Below are 19,013 nucleotides of genomic sequence, written 5' to 3' on the forward strand. Positions count from 1 at the left end.
AATTTCTGTAGAGTCATTGTGAAGTACTGGAAGCAGCAACAAGCATGGTTGAGAGCTCTTTTCATTCAGAATATGACTAGATAGAACCATGACTGGGTTTGGCAGTCTGTCAGTGTCCACGTTTTAAGTTCTCAGACATGTGGACTTTACAAACTATACCCAAGTAGTGTACAGCTACAGGAAGGTGTGTATCTCTGCCGTGCCAAGAGTCCGAGGTCACTGTGTTATCAGCAGTAATTTAAGAAGTCACTACCCTTACTTCATAGCCAATTTCCATGTAACAATTGTATTGGTTGTATGAAAGAAACTGCACAGATGGTGGATCACTTGGCCCAATTGCCACACCCATGCGCCCCACTGTCACCCACACAAATCAACACACACATCCCAGCACAACCCCGCCAAGACACTAATCAACACAACCTCCCACTCAACAACACAACCAGCGTACACAATAATCCCAAACACACACAGTCCCTCCCCGCAGCACACACCCCTCTTTCAACACCTGCAGAAATCAACACAAATCTTCCAGGATTGTCACCCTGGCTGGATGTTGCACAGACTCAACAGATGGTACTACGCTGCAGAGAGAACAACAGAAACAGCTACCAGCTTGGCCGAGAGCTCTCTTTGCTTAGACCGACACCGGGTTCAGTCAGCACTGGGCACTGTGCAAATCAGATGGAAGCTTAAAGTCCAAAAGCTCTGTATGCAAACTTTGAGGAACGTGTACAGACAGAAACCCTGCTCACTTACCAGGGCTGGTTCTAGGGGTGAACGAAGAGGGTGGTCTCCCTGGGCGCCAGCTCCCAGGCAGTGCCATACCCTGTGCTGCTCATCGTCGTCATTTTTTGTTTGGGGGATGTTTTCCATCCTGGCTGGAAAAACAGCTAGGGCCTGTCATCCTGTTCACTACAGCACAGTGCATGGAAATGAGCCCCATTTTCAGGTTTTTGCACATTACTTTATGAATTACACCTCTGTGAGAGCAGAGGGTTTCAGCCATTATTACTGTGACAGTATTGTATACATACCAAATGTCTGATGCTGATATCCTTTAAATATGCTATGGAGTCGTGATAAAATGTGTCGAGTGTACACCTTTGACTGTCCCCTCTATGCCTTTTTCACTAATACCCCTTTCCAAGACCAACGTCCAATAGTCCAACCCCATGAGCAGCTTCAAACAAAGGCCATGTTTTAAACTACCGGTCACAGAAATGTTTCTGCCTTTCCTCCCCCAATATTGAGGGTTTTTCACCAGAAATGGTACTTGCCGGAGCCCAGGATAGATGGTATTGGTGCCTACAGCAGTGCCAGATTTAGGGTGTGATGTTTTTCAGCACTTGTGACATATATTTCAGTATAGAAAAGCTACTTTGGATGATTTTTAGAGGTGTTCCATATGGGACTTCACTTAAGCTGCTTATCTAACTTCCTCCCCCAAAATCTGTGCGACCGGTAGATGAATGTAATGGTTAGGCTGAAAGAACAGAAGTGCAATGGTTTCTATTACCATAAGGCCACATGAAATAGTCCTCTTTATTGCCAGTATAATCCGATGTCGGTGTCTCAATATTTTATAAATCACAGACTTGTTAAGATTACATGAAAAATCATGGTAGCCACTAGCTGACTGAAAAGAGAGACCCTCGTGCTCCTAGAAGGAATTGCTGTTGCTCTACAGAGATGTCCTCCAAAGGTAATCAGATGTCCCTAGATCTACTGTAAACATTTATAAACACCAAGCTTTTGGGTTTTTTAATTAGCTGTTACCTGGTCTGTGGTACAGTGTAACTGAGCCTTCCCTTAAGAAATTCACGGGTCTTCTAGACTTACAACACCTAAAACATACTTTAAGTGGCAACCCTGCTATAACTTATCACTGCTTGAATTAATACCTAAATATTCTGCAGGTGACAGGTTGTTATTTCACAGCCCATAAAAATAGGAGTTGCTGAAAACAATAACTCATTATTTCCAATTTTCTCTCTCCCAATGCTATCCAGTAGCACTTTAAATTAAGCTTCTCAAATGCATATTTAATTTTGATTTGATAAGACTGGGTTGGGTTGTTAAGCATGTAGCTATTGAATTCATGTAGGATTACCAAGTACACTTAGTAATTGATCTACAGTACATTTATTGCTTATTGTACAGTAACTCTTAACCCTGAGTGACTGTTTTAATTGAAATGTAATGAGACAGTCATGGTTTGATTATGAAATAATTGATTATTAAGGATGAATTTATTGATGCTCATCAAACTATTGCATGTACTGTTTGTATGCATCTACTATTGCAAGCAAGCTTCAGAATATGTATTTGTAATAGTAAGCTAAGAGCAATAAGTCTGCTTACATTGATATCTAATTTGTATTTGAGAGCCTTGATTTTAAAAGCATTGCCAGCTATCTTAATACTATACATATTTTTACTTCTCTTCTTGCAAATGGATTGTGTGTATGCAGTATTTTTAAAGGAAGTCATTTTAAAATTGCTATACACTATTATAACATGGAAAAATAGTCATGCGGGAAAATCATGCCACTTATGTGTGCAAAAGAATTTCCTTTATCCAAATTGCTGCTCATCTCATCAGCATCATTTCTAAAAGAAGATGATAAAGCCAGGAAAAGACATTATAAGCATAAGTTAATTGATTCATCAGCCATCAACTGCTGACTTCATTAATTACTGTATTAATTGCAATTTTCACAACTGATAGCCTTTCAAAAAGGATGTGGGGAAGTGCGCAAGCTATTAGTAATCACCTGTCCCATAGTGTTTTTACAATAACTAGTTTTGATCCCTTTGTTTACATAAAAAACATAAAGGGGCCAATTTATTTTAGAAATAATACCTGAAAACAAGTCTAAATGAAAGTCTGAGAGCCAGGAATTCTGAGTTTGGCTTTGACACTGACTCTCTCTTTGGCTTTAGTTAAGTCACTTAAGGCCAGATTTTCAAAGGTATGGAGTTGCCTAAAAATGCAGATAGACGCCTAGTGAGATTTTCAAAAGCACTTGAGCAGGTGCCTAACTCCTATTGATTTCAATGGGATTTAGGTGCCTACCTTGCTTGGGTGCTTTTGAAAATCCCATCAGGAGCCTGTCTGTATATCTAAATACCTAAACACCTTTGACAATATTGCCCTTAACGTCTCTGAGTCTCATTTTCACCATCTGCAAAATCTACTTCATAGGCTGTTGCAGGGATAAATTAGTTAATATTTGTAAAGTGTGATGAAGGTGACAAGCTAAATAAATATGGACCCTGGGCTGGATTCTGCTCTCATTTACAGTCATTCTACATTGTGTAACTACTGATTTCAATAGATCTAATCATGATTTGCACTCGTGTGAGTGAGAGGACAATCAGGTCTCAAAACATTCCACTCATTCATTCTCCAGCATTTAGTCATAAGTAAAAACAGAACCTTTATATATTGGATCGGGCTTACCTAGGATACGTGTTTTGCCCGAGTAATACAAATGGAACACTTTTGTCTTATGAGATTTTTTTGTAACAATGTAGTCTATTTTCTGTTTGTATCGTTCCAATAACCATTAAATGTTGGAATTAAACAGTATTTCAGAACAGCATAAAAAATTAATCCAAAGTGCTCTTGCTGTCCTTGGTTTCAGTCTCGGGTATATTCGGAGACTATTGTTGCTGTGATTTTCCCCATCTTGTCTTCCTATCACAACTTCTTCATTTCTTCAACCTTTGGTTTTGCGGGTAGGGTTACATGGAGAGGATGGACTTGCGAGGCTCTGAAAGCCTCCAGAGTTATCGTTTATCCCTGTATCCTCCTACATATGTGCGTTCAGCCTGCCTTAACACATACTCTCCCGTTTTAACAGACGCTTACTTTGCAGGTCGACTGAACTGGTGGTCCACAGTGTGTACAAGCTGCAAACGTCTTCTTCCACTGGCTACAACAGGTGATGGAAACTGCCTCTTACATGCCGCCTCATTAGGTAAGGGAAAGTCTGGATCAGCTGCTTCTGGTGCATAAAAATTTTTCTTGAAGGTTTGCTACTTTTCTCTTTTTCCATCAAAAACTTTTGGGTGCAAAGGCTTTTTACTAAAAGGGGGCCTCTTAGGGTACATGTACGCAGCAAATAAAAGCCCATGGCAGCAAGTCTAGTCTCAGAGTCCAGATCAACTGACTTGGGCTCATGCTGTGGAGCAGAATAGATGCTCCTGCTCAGGCTGGAGCCAGGACTCTGAAACCCGGCAAGTGGGGAGGGTCTCTTTTTAGCTCCTTAGTGTTAGCCCCACATGCCTGAGTCAATTGACCTGGTCTTTCAAGCTCTCAAGGTGGTTTTTTTGTTTCTGTTTTTTGGTTTTGGTTTTGGTTTTTTGCAGTGTAAACATACCTCCATATAAGTCTGCTACACTCTATTCTTCAGCTTCTCCCTGTAGCAATGTTTGCTGTAAGTACCTATCAATACAGCTTGAATGATGGACTGTAGACGTTTTCAGCTTGCTGTCTGAGATGGAGTTGAAACAGCAAGATAAACTTTAGCCCCTAAGGCTAGTGTACATTTTCAGTAATGGGCCTGATCCTGTAATCCAGGTGCAGGCAAAACTCCTGTTGGCTTCAATGAGATTTTGGCTGCATCATAAATACAAGTTCAGGCCCATAATCCTCTGATGTTTGTTAAACAAACATCTTACTATCATTAAGAATTCAAATGAAAATATTCTTGGTGTGTTCAGTCTTTTGGGAGAATAATTGTATATGGGTGAGAGAGAGAATAGAGTAAGATACTCTTTCCTATATATTTACCATTGATTCAAAGCCACTGCAAAATTTTGTTCAAAGGGCACCGAAGGAAAACCATGTGACTTACACAGTTGGCGGTGTAATATGCTCTTTCCTCATAATAATTTTGTGCTGAAATATTGCACCAGTAGGATTCCAAAAAGTGACCTTTCTCTTAAAAGCCTGGTTATTTTGGTATCATTTAGTGAGGTCATTTTGTTTTTGAAACATAAAGTCAGAAATAACAAGGAAACAGATTTGAATACTTTCAAAGCGTCTTTTATATCTGGCTTTGTTTATCCAATTCATCTCAGCAACAAGAGACTGTAAATTATTTATAACAATTGGTCAGGGCATTTTGACTTGCAGACTTTGGAAAAAAAATATTTAATGCCAATGGCTGGCAGTATAATAAATTAAACATGGCTGCCTATGGGTGTTTCTCATGGGGAGAGCTCTGACGCTCTTTTGTTATAGGTTACTATTCTCGTATACATGAAGATGTATATTTCTGTTATCTTAACAAGATTTTGGAAGCCTGTGGCTGCTTGTATTTTTAGGCTTTCAATAGTCATGAATGCTGGTCTCTTTACTGGGACTTAGATGCCAAAGGACATGTATTGTCATGCTTTATGAGAGTGCAAGCCTGTGGGTGTCTGTCATTGCTTGAGATACCCACAAGTGCCTGTAGTTATCATCTGCATTCTGTTGCCTGCAAGTTCGATTGTAACTCTGCAGCTAAAATGAAGACCTGCGCATTGAACATTCATTTCTTTGTAGCAACGTTGAAGTCATGCAAAAACAAAATTACCAGACAACTCAAAGCCTTGTCATTTCTTAACCAGATTTTAAACTTTGCTAGAATTCAACATTATTCTTCGTTAGCCTATTTATGCTGACAATTTTCACTAGGAAAGCTTGAAATTAATTAAAAGGAATCATTAGCTAGCAAGAAGATTTATAATGTGCAGTGCTTTTGTTTTTAGAGCAATGTTATTTGTGTTCCATGCAACTGATTGTTTCTATTTAATAACTGGATCTCTCTTACTCAGTGCATTTTTGTGCTGTAGGGATGTGGGGATTTCATGACAGGGACCTTGTGTTACGTAAAGCACTCTACACCATGATGAGAAGTGGAGCTGAAAGGGAAGCACTGAAGAGAAGATGGAGATGGCAACAGACGCAACAGAATAAAGAGGTCTGTGTGGCTTAATGAGCGTTTAAACCAGTGTGTAGCTGATGTCATTTAGGACCACATTTTATCCAGACCTATGATGTTCCATGTAAAAGCTTTTGCTCTTGCCAAATTCCTCATGCATCCATTTTGCATACGTCGACAGACATTTGTGCATGAAAATCAGGCATACAAACGCAGATGAATGTTTACACCCACAATGTTACATGTCTATAGTTTTACACCTCTAAAATCTAAGGCTGGTTTAGGGCCACCTAAATATTTGGGGCTTCAAATTTAAATTTATTATTTACCTACTGAAAATTACATTAAAAGAAAATTAAGACTGTAGATTAAATCATGAAAGAAAAGAAAATGTCAGTTAAGGATCAAATCTCTATGCTGGAAAAATTGACCAGATTTTGAAATATGTATCTTTAGCTGTAATCTTGAGTATATTAAAGTTAGACACTTCACTTCCCCTCCCCCCTCCCCCCAAAAAAATCATGGAAAAGCTGTGTTTTAGAGCAAAGCCTTCCCTCATTGGTATGGAAGGTCAGATCTCCTGCAGAACCACTTGCAATAGGGCCAGATTTCTGGCAAACTCCCAGGGACTCCACTAGTGCAGAGGGTAGGGGTGATCAGCAGTGGAATATGCCACGGAAGGAGAAGGCCCTGTAGTTTATGCAGATCCTGCACAGAAGCCACAGGGGCTACTGCAGTGTCTGGTGCAATGACTGCTGTTCAGCAGCTCTGCTAACAATATTTTATCCCCTTCCCAAGCTCCCATGGAACCCTTTCACCCCAGTGCACATACCATTCCAGCAGCACACAACTCCATGTCCCAGGCTGCGTTTTGGGAGCAGGGTTTGCCCTTTTGCGCATGCCTCTACGCACATGACCACAGTGAGAGGCTTCATCAGTTCCTTCAGCATAGCCATTACAAACATGAAATCCTCTGGCCATTTGCCCAGCAGACAACCAGTTGTTGACCACAGAGGTACTTGTGATTTGGTTTTAGGATTTAGTTCTTATCTTTATCTAAACGCATCCAACATTTTAAATAGAAAAGCCCTTTCATTTAAACAAAAAGTCATTCTGCCTGTGGTAAGGGGATATAGAATTCGCCTTTTATACCAGCTCGGTGTGGAGCTGCTGGCATTGCTTCACTATCTGGAAAGCAGAGGGGAGCAGAACTGAAACTCTCCAGCACCAGCTCTAGCTAGGTTATTGAAAGATAATAATAAAAAATCTCTAGAAATTTGAGTAACAGGTAGCAGCTTTGGATTGCTTAGCTGTTGTATTGAGAGCCGTGATGTGCTGTTCTCAGGTTCATTCTTCTGTTCTCTCAATGTGGGAATTTATGCTTCCATCAACAGTAAGACATAGAGCAGATGAATTAAATCAATAATTTTCCATGTACTCAAGCCTAAATAGTGGCCATACTGTGGCTGGTATTTGTGCTATTCTCGTATGTATTTCCCTGTTGGCTGTTAGCAGCGGTACTAATTCAGCAGTACTGAATTATAGCACTAACAAGAATCTAGCATGCACCTCCTGTCCCAGTTGATGGAAGACAGCTGAGCTGTCATTGGCTAGGCATTCTCTTTTCTGCCTGAAAACCCAATGGGACTGAAGTGCCGACCTGCCCTTTGTGCCTTTAGAAATCTCTCCCTTCAATCTCCAGCGGAGGGGGAGAGAAGGTATCACAAGTACTGCTGTCCCCAGCCTGGTAAGGAAGGTGAGAAATGTAGAGCAAGGCAAACAAATGTCAATAGTTCAGTCACCAAGAGTGCCATGTCTATCGACCAAAAACTGTTCGCAAATTTGTGTCAAGTTCATGAAATAGTTTTGACTGAAATGAAAAAACATTGATAATGTTGAAACAAAACATTTCATTTTGACCTGACTCAAAAAATTTCAGGCATTTTGACAAAAGCAAAGGAAACTAAATTCACAAAATGCTGGGGGAAAGGGAGAAGAAACTCCCATAACCTTTAGCCCACTCGTTTTGGAGTTGTCCTGGGATGTGGGAGATCTGGATTCAACTCCCTCTGTCCTCTTTGCCTGATGTGGAGAAAGGATTTGAAGCTATTTTACAGGTGAGTGCCCTTGCCACTATGAGAGATTCTGGTATGGGTATGGGGCTTTCCCTGTCTCAGTCTTAAAGCAGTTCCACTTTGTATAAATAACTAGTTTTTGGAGCAGGAACTTGAATTTGGGTTTCCCATATGCTAAGTGAATGCCATTACCGCCAAGCTATAGAGTTATTCTCACTCACTCTTTCACTGGCTCAATAAGCATTCATTGTTGTCATGAATTAATATGGATTTTCACTCTGAGTGACAATTAATAGTCATTGGGCCAGTAATGAGATCAAAGATCCACAATGACATTGGAACCTGAGAACCAAAATGGAAGGAATTTCACATGCATGTGAGATGACCAGATGCCCAGCTACTCAGTTAAACAGTTGCATGGGGCACTTTTGCAGAAGCAAATGTAGAACCTCCAGCTGAACATTTTATTCAAAAAGTAGTAGCAGTCTTTGATCTGTTTGATAATTTGGTGCTCTGTTTGATTTGAAAAAGTGAGGCTGTAATAACCAAGAACAATTGCATGTCTTACTGAGATAGCACTATAAAAGAAACACAACATATGTTAGTAGGTCTACTGTCTGATGCTGCTGATATTTTTACATCATATCCTGAAATATGCTCTTCTCTCCTCTAGTCGGGTTTAGTTTATACAGAAGAAGAATGGGAAAGGGAATGGAATGAACTGCTTAAACTGGCTTCAAGTGAACCTCGCACTCATTTTGGCAAAAATGGAGGCAGTGGTGGTGGGTAAGTTGGGATTGTAACAGATTCTTATGTCTTTTGCTTCTGTAGGATGGTTATACCAGCACATGCACTCGAGTAGTACAAATAAATGAGGAATTTCATGGAACATTTACACCATTCGTTAATTGTTGTGTTTTTTATGTTGTATGATAGAATATGTCCCTGTGTTTGTCCAAAACTCTCTGTTGTCCAAAAAGAGGGCAAGGCTCTTGACTTCCACAGAATTTGAACTAAGTGAGATTTGGATGTGAGAGGTGCCAGCTGTTGAACAGGTCATTAAAATGTCTTGATCCCATAATGCTCTGCCGAGATGGCTGGCCTGGGGAAAGTTAGCCTGCATTTATGAAGATGATTTGCACCACAAGCAAGATTAATCTCATCCAAAGATTGCATAGGAGGCTGTTAATAGGGGAATATATGCTAACATGAAAGTACCATATCCCTGCCACTAGGGTCAGCCCCAGAAGTCAGGGTTACTGAGGACCTGCAGAATGAACTACTTGGGATTTTGGGAAGTTGGTATTGTCAAACAAAAGCTGAAACTCATTTGGCTGCCTATTTTCTGAGGGAAGAGAGAGACTGAATTTGAATTTGGTAATATAATAGTAAATATGTAATACATTTGAAATGAACTGGAGAAGCCAATAAAGGATAAAACCAATATCCAGTACTGGCACCTTTCTTCTACAGATCTGTCTTGCTTTGTAGCTCACAGGCATCAAAACTTCTAAGAGCTTTGTTGGTATTCTACCATGGTCATTAACTGTCCACAGTCTCTACTTTTAGAATATTACTCTTCTTCTAATTCATCCTAATTGGAAAAGAAATACCCAAATCAGACTGAACTCTCAGCTATCCAAACTACATACAAATATTTTACAGGTTCAGATAAGAAATGAACAATAGATTTTTGTACATTACATTTGAGTGTATTTTATACAGTGCATATCAGGCAAAATTCTTCCCTCATTTATTTGTGGGAAAACCCTCAGAGCACAGTGTACTGAGTTGCAGAGAATTTAACACAATACAGCCATGTGCTATCACAGACTGCAATGAAACAATGTATTATTACAGAACATGTCACATTTAAAATCTAATTATGTTCTGAAGCCAGTTGTGTTGCACAAGATTTAAGCTAGGGCAGAATTTGGCCCTCCAGAGAAAGTCAATTGTGCTATTACCACAAACCATATTCCAAAGTACCCCGATTTATTTATTTTATTTTAATTTTTTTTTGGAAGAACAAAAGGATGTTTTTGTTTTTTAAATAATAGATACATGATGATAAATAGTTGTAGTCCTGTGGGCCCTTTTGAAATCTATACACTACTTCAACTTTGATTCCATATTGATGTGTATTTTGTTACCAAAAGCCCTCAGTGAAAATAATGAACCTTTATGTGGTACAGGTAGGGATAGTTTATTTTTCAGTCTGTCTTTGTAAACTGTTATAACTCCTCTATAATATAAATAATATTATCAACCCAGAAAATTATTTAAATATAGTTTTCTCAAACTGGAATTGATTCTCTCTTTGTCCTGTTGAAGTTAACAGTGGGGCAGTTGCATCAGGTCACATCAGGGCATATGCATCAAGTTCTGAGGTCTTAGATGATCTCTTTTTATCTGATTTCCAAGTCTGTTCCTCTGGATTCGTTTGGCAAGAGCATGGAAGATTGCAGTTACTTTGATTAAACTCTGGAGGTTCTAGAATGAAATATTTTCCAATACCTACCCATCTGACATTACAAAGTCTCATTACAAGACATGAAAGTGGGTGCAACCCTCATTCTTTGGCTTCCTTGGTGGCCATCTGTATTAATAGAATTATGTATATTTTAATTAAATTAGCATATTGGAGCATACTGTGATGAGGGCTAGGGTAGGACCAAGTTCTGTGTAACTTATTACCAACATGTGTTTAAGTGTAAAGAGGTCTCAGTAAATATGGAGAGGATAATTATATTTTTAGACATTATTTAAGGAAATGGAACAATATATTTTGTGTAATATTTAAATATTCTTACTGCACAAATGTAATTGGATTCCTTCCTTTTTTAGGACGTAACATGAAATAGCACTGAACACTCAATCTCAGTGCAGCTGTTCCTGGAGTACAGTATAGTTTGTTTGCAACAGGCCAGCCCTGAGAATACTAGAACTTTAATTTTCATACCTAAGTAAGGTATTATAACTAAAGCCATTTATTCCCTATTCATTCAGTGCATTCTTTTCTCTAGTTGCTGTTTCCCCTGGAGAAAATTGCATGTTATATGTAATTAGACAAAGTGGAGGCATAAACCACAGTAAGGATAAAAAATCTTTAGAAAAAGTGTTTCTACTCCCCACTGTGCTGCAGCAGAATATGACATTTTCTCTGCATTTTTAACCTTTTGATGTCAGAAGTAAGGCTATCCCTAACACTGTTTGTTTGTTTGTTTGTTTTGCAAAATGTTTACTGACCATAATATGTATTATCAGTACTTATATGCAGAAGATAACAAAGATTAATTTTGCTCTTTATTCCTCTGTGTTTTCTCTAAATCTGCCATAGTTTTTTAAATATAGTTCAGTACATATTTCTACTACATGCAGGTACTCAACACTAGTTCCCACAATCTCATTCTTTCCATCTCATACTTTCTGTATCCCATGTAGCACACAGTTCCAATGTATTCAGTTAGAGATGTGCTGAAATAAATGGTGGTGGTTGTATTTAACAGGAACACATCACCTTTTGAAATATTATCTTTTTAATAAAATTTACCTCCCCAGATTTTTTTTTTTTTAAAAAAAGAAGTCTGATACCATTTGTTAGATCAAGCATAATTTAGTTCAAATTGTTGTTAAATAGTTGCATGTATTAGGCATTTATCTTGTTGGGGATGGGAAAGTGGCAATACGAACTGGTCAACATATCTAATGTAAATTACTATCCTAATATACCTATTAAAAGAATAGTGAAGACTAACCAAAACCAGCTGAATAAATTTAACCTGTAAAAGTGCAAACTTTTAGGTAGTCACTCCAACCATTCCATTTAAAGGAATATTGACTGAATAAATTATTGTTTTCAGTGTACCATACCAAAAATTACTTCTCAGACTAATACATCCTCTAAAATGGAAAAGAACTCTTCAAAGAATAATATTTCTGTGTGACAATATAGTGTACCTACCAGTTATTTACTGTCTTCAAATAATGTGCAAATCAGCTTTTGAATTATAGATGAGGCAATCTCCTTTGGTGCCAGAACTAACTAATGCATCAAAAGTCGCATATCCGTCAAAAGAAAACCTCAGTAACAAACATGTGTTTTGATTTATTTCACCACATCCACCTGTGGGTTTCTTTTATTTATTTATTTGTTGGTAGTCAAATGCACTTGGAAGAAATCTGCAATTGTCCATGAACCTTCAGGGGTTCTTTGAGAACCTTCTTTTTGTGAGAGCAGATGATGAGGATTTGAACTCACAGAGCAGGAAGAAGATAAAGAGAATTGAGGGAAAGTTATGATTTGAGTTCGTGTCACTTACACAATGAGTCCTGCAGCCAGTTTTAATTGGATAATTAACTATAAAATTGTCATTGTTTCAGAAGTGATTTGTACACATTGCCGTAAGTGGTCCCAAAATGAATCTCAGATCATCAAAATCATTTCATTTAGTCTTATGTTGAACCAAAAACAATAGGACTTAATGGAAGATCCAAAGGGAAACTGCTTCAGTTTGAGAAAAGATTCTTACATTCTTTATTTTATTTTTAAAAAGGGCCTCACTTCCTTCTCTCCTCCACCTCCATCCCTAATACTCCTTCATAAATAATTTTCAGTTAAAGGGCCAAAGAAGCCGACTCTAGTGACTGATTGGATTTGACTGTTGTTATGACAGTTCTTTCATAGACAGATTCTGGGGCCTGTCAAAAGCTAGATGTCATATGATTGCAAAAAGCAAAGTAAGAAGTAGAAAAGGGATAAGAAGATGCCCTGGGTGAACTGTACTAATTTCTTTTATCATTTTTGTCTTTCCAGGACTTAAGTAGACTTGCACTTAAAACAGATTCTGTAGATGAATAGTATTTCAGCTTAAAAACTAACAGGAACATTAGCTTCTAATTAAAGATTTTGTGTGCTTGATATTGTTGTCATTGTCCTATAAAATCAAATGGTTTTAGGGTTTTTGTTTGGTTTGTTTGTTTTTAATCACAAGATACTCAGAATCTTCCCATGTGTTATCTTTAACACAAATATGAAGAGGGAAAGTTGGGAAAAATCAGACACCAAGTTAGGAAATAGTCCTTCTGCACAAATGACTCAAAACTTGAAGCCCTCTGAATGATGTCCCAGAAGTATTTCTTCAACGTACGAGACAAGCTGCTTGTTGCAGCTTGACACATTTCATTTATTTACCTGAAGTGTGTTACTAACACTGACATAGCTCTGACTGTACAGACCTTGACAAGACCCCTAAGTGGCAAAACTACTAAGACAAAAATTGCAATAAAGTATTGGTTACCAAACTTTTTCATTGAGTGGTCCACATCTTAATGGAGAGATTACCTTGTGCACCACGTCCCCTCCCCACCCACAGTCTCATACCACTATTGTGGCAACTACTATAATTGCACACAGTCAAAAATTAATATTAAGGGACTGTTTAATATATTTGTAACTGTCTGATAATGAGTATTCACATCTGGAAACAATGAGGTGAGCCAGCATCATACGATCAGCCAGCTATCCACAGATCATCAGCAAGTGCTGCATAGACCACAAGTGATCCATAAATGCATTTTGAGGACTTCTGCAATAAACTATGTAGAGCTGGTCTTTATCCTCCCCCTAGCCCCTGCACATTACTCCCACATTACATAGGGACTAGACCTGTGCCACAAGGGGCTAATGCACAGTGCAGGGCAGGCCTGCTATGCAGCTCTCTTTGCAAGCCCTGGCTCAGGAAGCATGTGAGGGGATAGGAACAGGAGGGGGATATTCCAAACCATGTGCACACTAGAGATTGTGCATGACTTCAGACAGGGGATCTGCCTAAAGGCAGACTTCAGGAGGCTATCATAAGTTAAAGTACCTTAGTGTTTCTCTGATTTATATCAGAGGTAATACTGGCCCCTGAAGCAATCCGGAATCCCAAGAGTGTGAAGGGGACTTAATGCCACCTTTGTAACATCTGCCCCTTGACTGCATCTACAGTGCTGCCATTCCTGGATCTACTTCTGTCTATGTACATTTGAATAAAGGCTTCACTGATATCTAGGTTCCTAAGAGTCATTGATTTTAGGAGCCAGAATCAGTCCATCACCAGGAAAGGACACACCAGTGATCCACTTGAATAGCTTCGCACTGACTGTCAGCTCTGCTGAATACTCCTCTCAGGCTCATACAGCAGCCGTTTTTTCCATTTCATCATTTTCAGAAGTGTACACTTGCTCATTCCCTGGCTTACACAAAAATCTTAATTACCATCATACATTATAACCTTGTTGATTTTAATGGATGCATTGAGGGGGAAAACGTCATGTAGGTTGTGTTTGTTTGTGATCTATAGTGTTATTGATGATTTACTGAAAAGCAGTTTAAAGCAAATCTATAGACTGTCTACATATTTACTGATTTGAAGAATATGACAGCCAGGAAGAAGTGCCCAGCATATTTTAGACATAAAACATGCATATACTGTATGTCAGACTGCCTAAGAATCATTCAAACATCACTAAAGGGAATTCTTGCATATTCTAGAGTGACAGGAGCATATACATAGCCTTATCACTTACTCAGGGTATTGTCAGTATGAGTAGGATCAAGTTGTAAGTTTAAAAACAAATTCTTTTTTGAACTTTTGTTGATGTTGAGGTTTTTAATGTGATACTTCGTATTAATAATAATAAGCATTTATATAATGCTTCACATCTTTAAAAAACTGCATTAATCAATCCTTGGAGCACCCTTTGGACATAAGTGGATCATGTAAAGTCATTTAGGAAGGAAATTTCTTTAAAATTATTTTGTTTTCAGCTAATTGCCTAATAATTTACATGATTGTTGTTTCGCCTCAACTGTTTCAGTGAATGAAATAATAAGAACACTTGACAGAGAATGGTTCAGGAGAACAAACATCAAGTAGGTTTTTTTATATTGGAGAAAGACAACGTACAATGAGTACTGTACATATAATGAGACTGATTTGCAAATGACTTAAACTATATTTAATCCTTATGTAATTTAGGCACAATTACATACAACATGTATGCAACATTGTACACAAATGTAATTTGATTTGAAAAAACGGATTCTTGGTATTTTAAGCACGATAAGTTTCTGCAGACACAACAGAAGGAAAACAAATTGGAAAAAATAGTTAAGACCAGAACAATAAGCAATTGTGCTGACTACAACTATGAAACATAGAGCATATGTGGAGAAAATACTGTGCCTTATGTGATAAGCTCCTATTAGGTTACAGAAGACATTACAAAAAGGTATATGTTCAAATACAGTCAAACATAAAACCAAATTGAAATAACCCACAAAAGGTTCAGTTGAATTTGAAAATTATTATAATAAGCTTTCAAAATTGTGCTTCCAATATTTTTTCCAAAAAAATTGGTCTTCTCTGAAGGAGATGAAATAAGGCTAAGTAATTTCAAGATTCACATTCTGAATCTACATTGTTATCAATGCTGTACATTAATTTGTCTCTTACACAAATGCCACCTATACTAGCCTTCTTAACAGAAGCTCTTGAAATAGGTAGGAAGAAAAAGGGGGGAGATAATTTTATTTCACATGTACCAGTAATGTGTTGTCTTTAAGTTTGGGTCAAAGATGTGTTCATTCCTGAAATGCTGGGTAAAGGAAATCAGTGGAGTGTGTGCTTCTGAGACCTAATCATTTTCCACCTTTCAAAAATGTGTGCCTGGACAAAAATGAAAGTTCAGAGGTGCAGTATTTTAATTTGGGTCTTACAAGTATAGAAGGGATAGCTGAGCCAAGTGGACATGTTCTGAGAATATAGAGAGCAATAAGTAAAGGAAGACCTGGAGAAAAAGCCTAAAAGAAGGATGCACCTTTAAAAGAAGCACAAAAATTGGTTAGCAAGTTAATAGGAAAACCAGAAAAATGAGTGTCCTGAATAATCAGGACAAAGAGAGAGTGGAAGGAGATCAACCATATCATAGGTAGCAGGCAGATGAATGAAAATAAAGACTAAGACGAGGGAGTCAGAATTCTCAAGATCATTTTTGACTGTTAAACGGGGAGTGACTACAATGACCTTTGGGGTGTGTGTGTTTTTTGGGTTTGGTTTTGGCTTGGTTTTTTTTTTTTTTTGTTTTTTTGTTTTTTGTTTTGGTTTGGTTTTTTTGTGTTTTTTAACATTTTTTTTCATTGGCAGGATTAGCTCTGTAATTCATACGTATGAGTTTCTTTCTAGCCCTTGGTATCTGGAGAGCAAATGGCAATAGGGAGTTAGATAAAACAGCTTCAGAGGGAATAGATGTTTTAGTGCTATATTGTATTTCCTAGGTCCTACTGACATTTGTGTGAAAGTTTTGTATTTTGCTAGAAGTAAAATTTGTCAAACAATCACTAGTTATGGTCTGTTTGGTTTCCTCTGAAAATTACACACTTGATATTATCAAAGAATACATCAACTATATGATGTGTATTAGTGACACTAATAGTAGTTGTACCCAGAAGGCCTCACTCATATTGGAGCCACACTGCACTAGGTTCTGTTCAAATGCATAAGAGGCAGCCACAGCCCCAAAGATATTACAATCTGTGTAATGTTAGAAATAAGATGTAGTAGAAGGAGATCTCTCTTTGGGAGATTGAAATTTGGATCCCAACCTTGCATTGATATACCTGGGGAATATGATCCATTGAAGTTGAGTTGTATAATCCTATTGCACATGTAAGAGTCTTTTCAGTATCAGGATCTTGATTAGTAGGGTGTTGCTGTAGGTCAGAAGATGTTGTCTTTCAGTTGACTCTAATGGCTGGACTGGAGTTTGTAGTGTAAGATCATATTCTGGGTTACACATTTCAGGTGGGAGGTTGGCTGCATATTGTAAATCTGCCAAGGACTCCATTTTGGAAGAATCGAAGAAAAAAATTAGCTGGTTCCTGTGGGTAAATATGTCATCATTCTACACAGTCACTTATCAGCTAGACACAGATCCCCAGCCAAGGCAGAGGAACACATGATACAATTCAGGGAAGAAAGGGAGGGGAACAAAGGTGGCCATTGAACTCCTCTGATTCCAGGCCAGCTACAAGTAAGGTCCCTTCCCTGGCATAATTTAGAGCAATCTGAAGTCTGAACAAAGTGATGCTGGTGGGCAGCGATCCCAAGAGACCAATATGGTAGTGTGGAATCAGGAGAGCATAAAGAAGTCCTGGGCATGCCTTCTTTTCAGCTGCCACTCCCCTTATGCTGGAGGAGCCATTACACTGGGTGATTCTCCCTGGACAGCGCTGGCTGTAGGGTCACTTTGCACCAGCAGTCTGGCATAAAGTAACTGCACTGCAGCACAGATTCTATATCTCAGGGCTAGATCCTGTGAGGTGCTGAGTGCCATCCACAAGCATTGAAGCTAATGGTAGTTGAGAGTTCTTAGAGCACTTCTTGGGATAAGGGGCTAGTGGGCAAGGACATAATGAACAATAAGTAGTATGATTTCATGAAGAAATAGCTTGCTAGACAAACTTGACTGCTCTTATTTCATAGAATTGTAAAAATAGTGAGTGAAGTGAAAGCATTGGATACAATACACAGTATCAGCATTTTAGTAAAATATTTGATACATTATCATTCAAAAGTTTACTCTCAAAATGACCTTTAATTGGCTTGGACGTAACCAATGTCATATGGACTGAAAATTAATTGAAGGACCTTAAACAAAATGTAATGATGAATGGTAATGTATCAAGTTGAGAGGGCCTGGCTAATTGAGTACTACATGGATTATTGTTAGGCCTAAGTATTTTTCAGTATCTTCATTAATCTTAAGCAAAATCATGAAATTCGTGGCTGATGGTAATGAGAAGGAGATCTGAACACCCGTAATGGCCCAGAAACAATACCAAGTGGCCTAGAGAATTTGGAAAAGTGGGCTGAGATTGAATGTGGAAAAATGCAAGCTGGAGATCCACTGAGTCTGGTCTATGCCCTAGCCTGTAACCAGTCACACAGGAGTGACCCCCTTAAGTATGCTGGGTCCCAAGGTCCCATGCAGTTGCATAGGGGCAGGACTCCAAAACCGAGCCTTTGGGCGCCAGTGGATCCTGACTACCTTTGTGGCTCCCAGCAGCAAGTCCAGCAGAGCCAGGCTTGTGGGAAAGGCTTGTCCTTTACTCCTTCAGGTCGCAGTGCTCCCAGGAAGTATTTGCAGCAACTGCAGGCAGCTTTTTCAAAACAAGATAACAATGTATTAGTCACCAGCACACCGAGCCAGAAAGTCCTGAAGTTAGCATGAAGAAACAAAGGTTCAGATGGAATTCAGTCCGGCCAGTGTCAGGGCTCTACCCCGCCAAGCTGCCATAGAATGCATTTTGGCCCTGTCTCTCTGTCCCTTCGTCTTTTGTTCCAAGTGCGTGTGCCGTATCTCTGTGACCTCAGCTCTTAACACAGCCACCTGACACTTTTCCCCGTGGTTTTCCTGCTAGGGACTTTTGCTCAGCTTCCTTGCAGGGGTGAGGTGAAATCTCCTTCCTCTTCGGTGTTCATTGGTAGGTGTGGATGTCCTGGCCAGTGGGGTTTCCATTTGTCTCTTCAGCTCCTCCATTCAATGTTTAGACTTTATTCGGTTTGTTAATGACTCTGGTTTCCAACCAGGCTGCTGAGTCACCACCTCATCCCTTCCCTTTAGTCTTAATGCATAACAATGCAAAGCCTAGAGGGATACTGAGGTGTGCATAGGAATCATTAAAATATTGCCAAAATTCCCACATTTGTCACAGGGGCAAATAATAGGAAAGAGAAATCTGAACAGCATGAGTGTGACTGAATATCAATTTTGAAATAACTTAGTGAGGTGATACTGAAAGCGGGGAAAGGACAGTGGAATTTTGAACATGTATAGAGGCATCATATCACTTGGCCAAGGAGGTAATGGTCCCTCTCTACACAGGTCTAGTGCAACTGCGCCTCCAATATTGCTTTCACATCTGGGGACTTCTTTACATGGAAGATATTGACTA

General features: G+C 38.9%; 1 protein-coding gene across 4 annotated transcripts in view; it reads left to right on the top strand.

The window, feature by feature from the left end:
• OTUD7A (OTU deubiquitinase 7A) overlaps nucleotides 1-19,013 on the top strand; it is a 227,277-nt gene that overhangs the window by 173,128 nt on the left and 35,136 nt on the right. For 3 of the 4 annotated variants that reach the window (XR_010917407.1, XM_067534772.1, XM_067534773.1), the window contains exons 7-9: nucleotides 3,885-3,986; nucleotides 5,848-5,975; nucleotides 8,685-8,797. Coding sequence is in view for 3 of the 4 variants with exons in the window: in XM_067534772.1 (XP_067390873.1) it covers nucleotides 3,885-3,986; nucleotides 5,848-5,975; nucleotides 8,685-8,797 (343 nt within the window). In the remaining variant the exon portion in view is untranslated. Of the gene's footprint in view, nucleotides 1-1,559; nucleotides 1,706-3,884; nucleotides 3,987-5,847; nucleotides 5,976-8,684; nucleotides 8,798-19,013 lie in introns of those variants that run through there. The other variant, XM_067534775.1, reaches the window with a different exon arrangement.

This window comes from Emydura macquarii, unplaced genomic scaffold (assembly GCF_026122565.2).
Source record: "Emydura macquarii macquarii isolate MOO-44397 ecotype Brisbane River unplaced genomic scaffold, CSIRO-AGI_Emac_v2 contig_3451, whole genome shotgun sequence".
NCBI lineage: Eukaryota > Metazoa > Chordata > Testudines > Chelidae > Emydura > Emydura macquarii.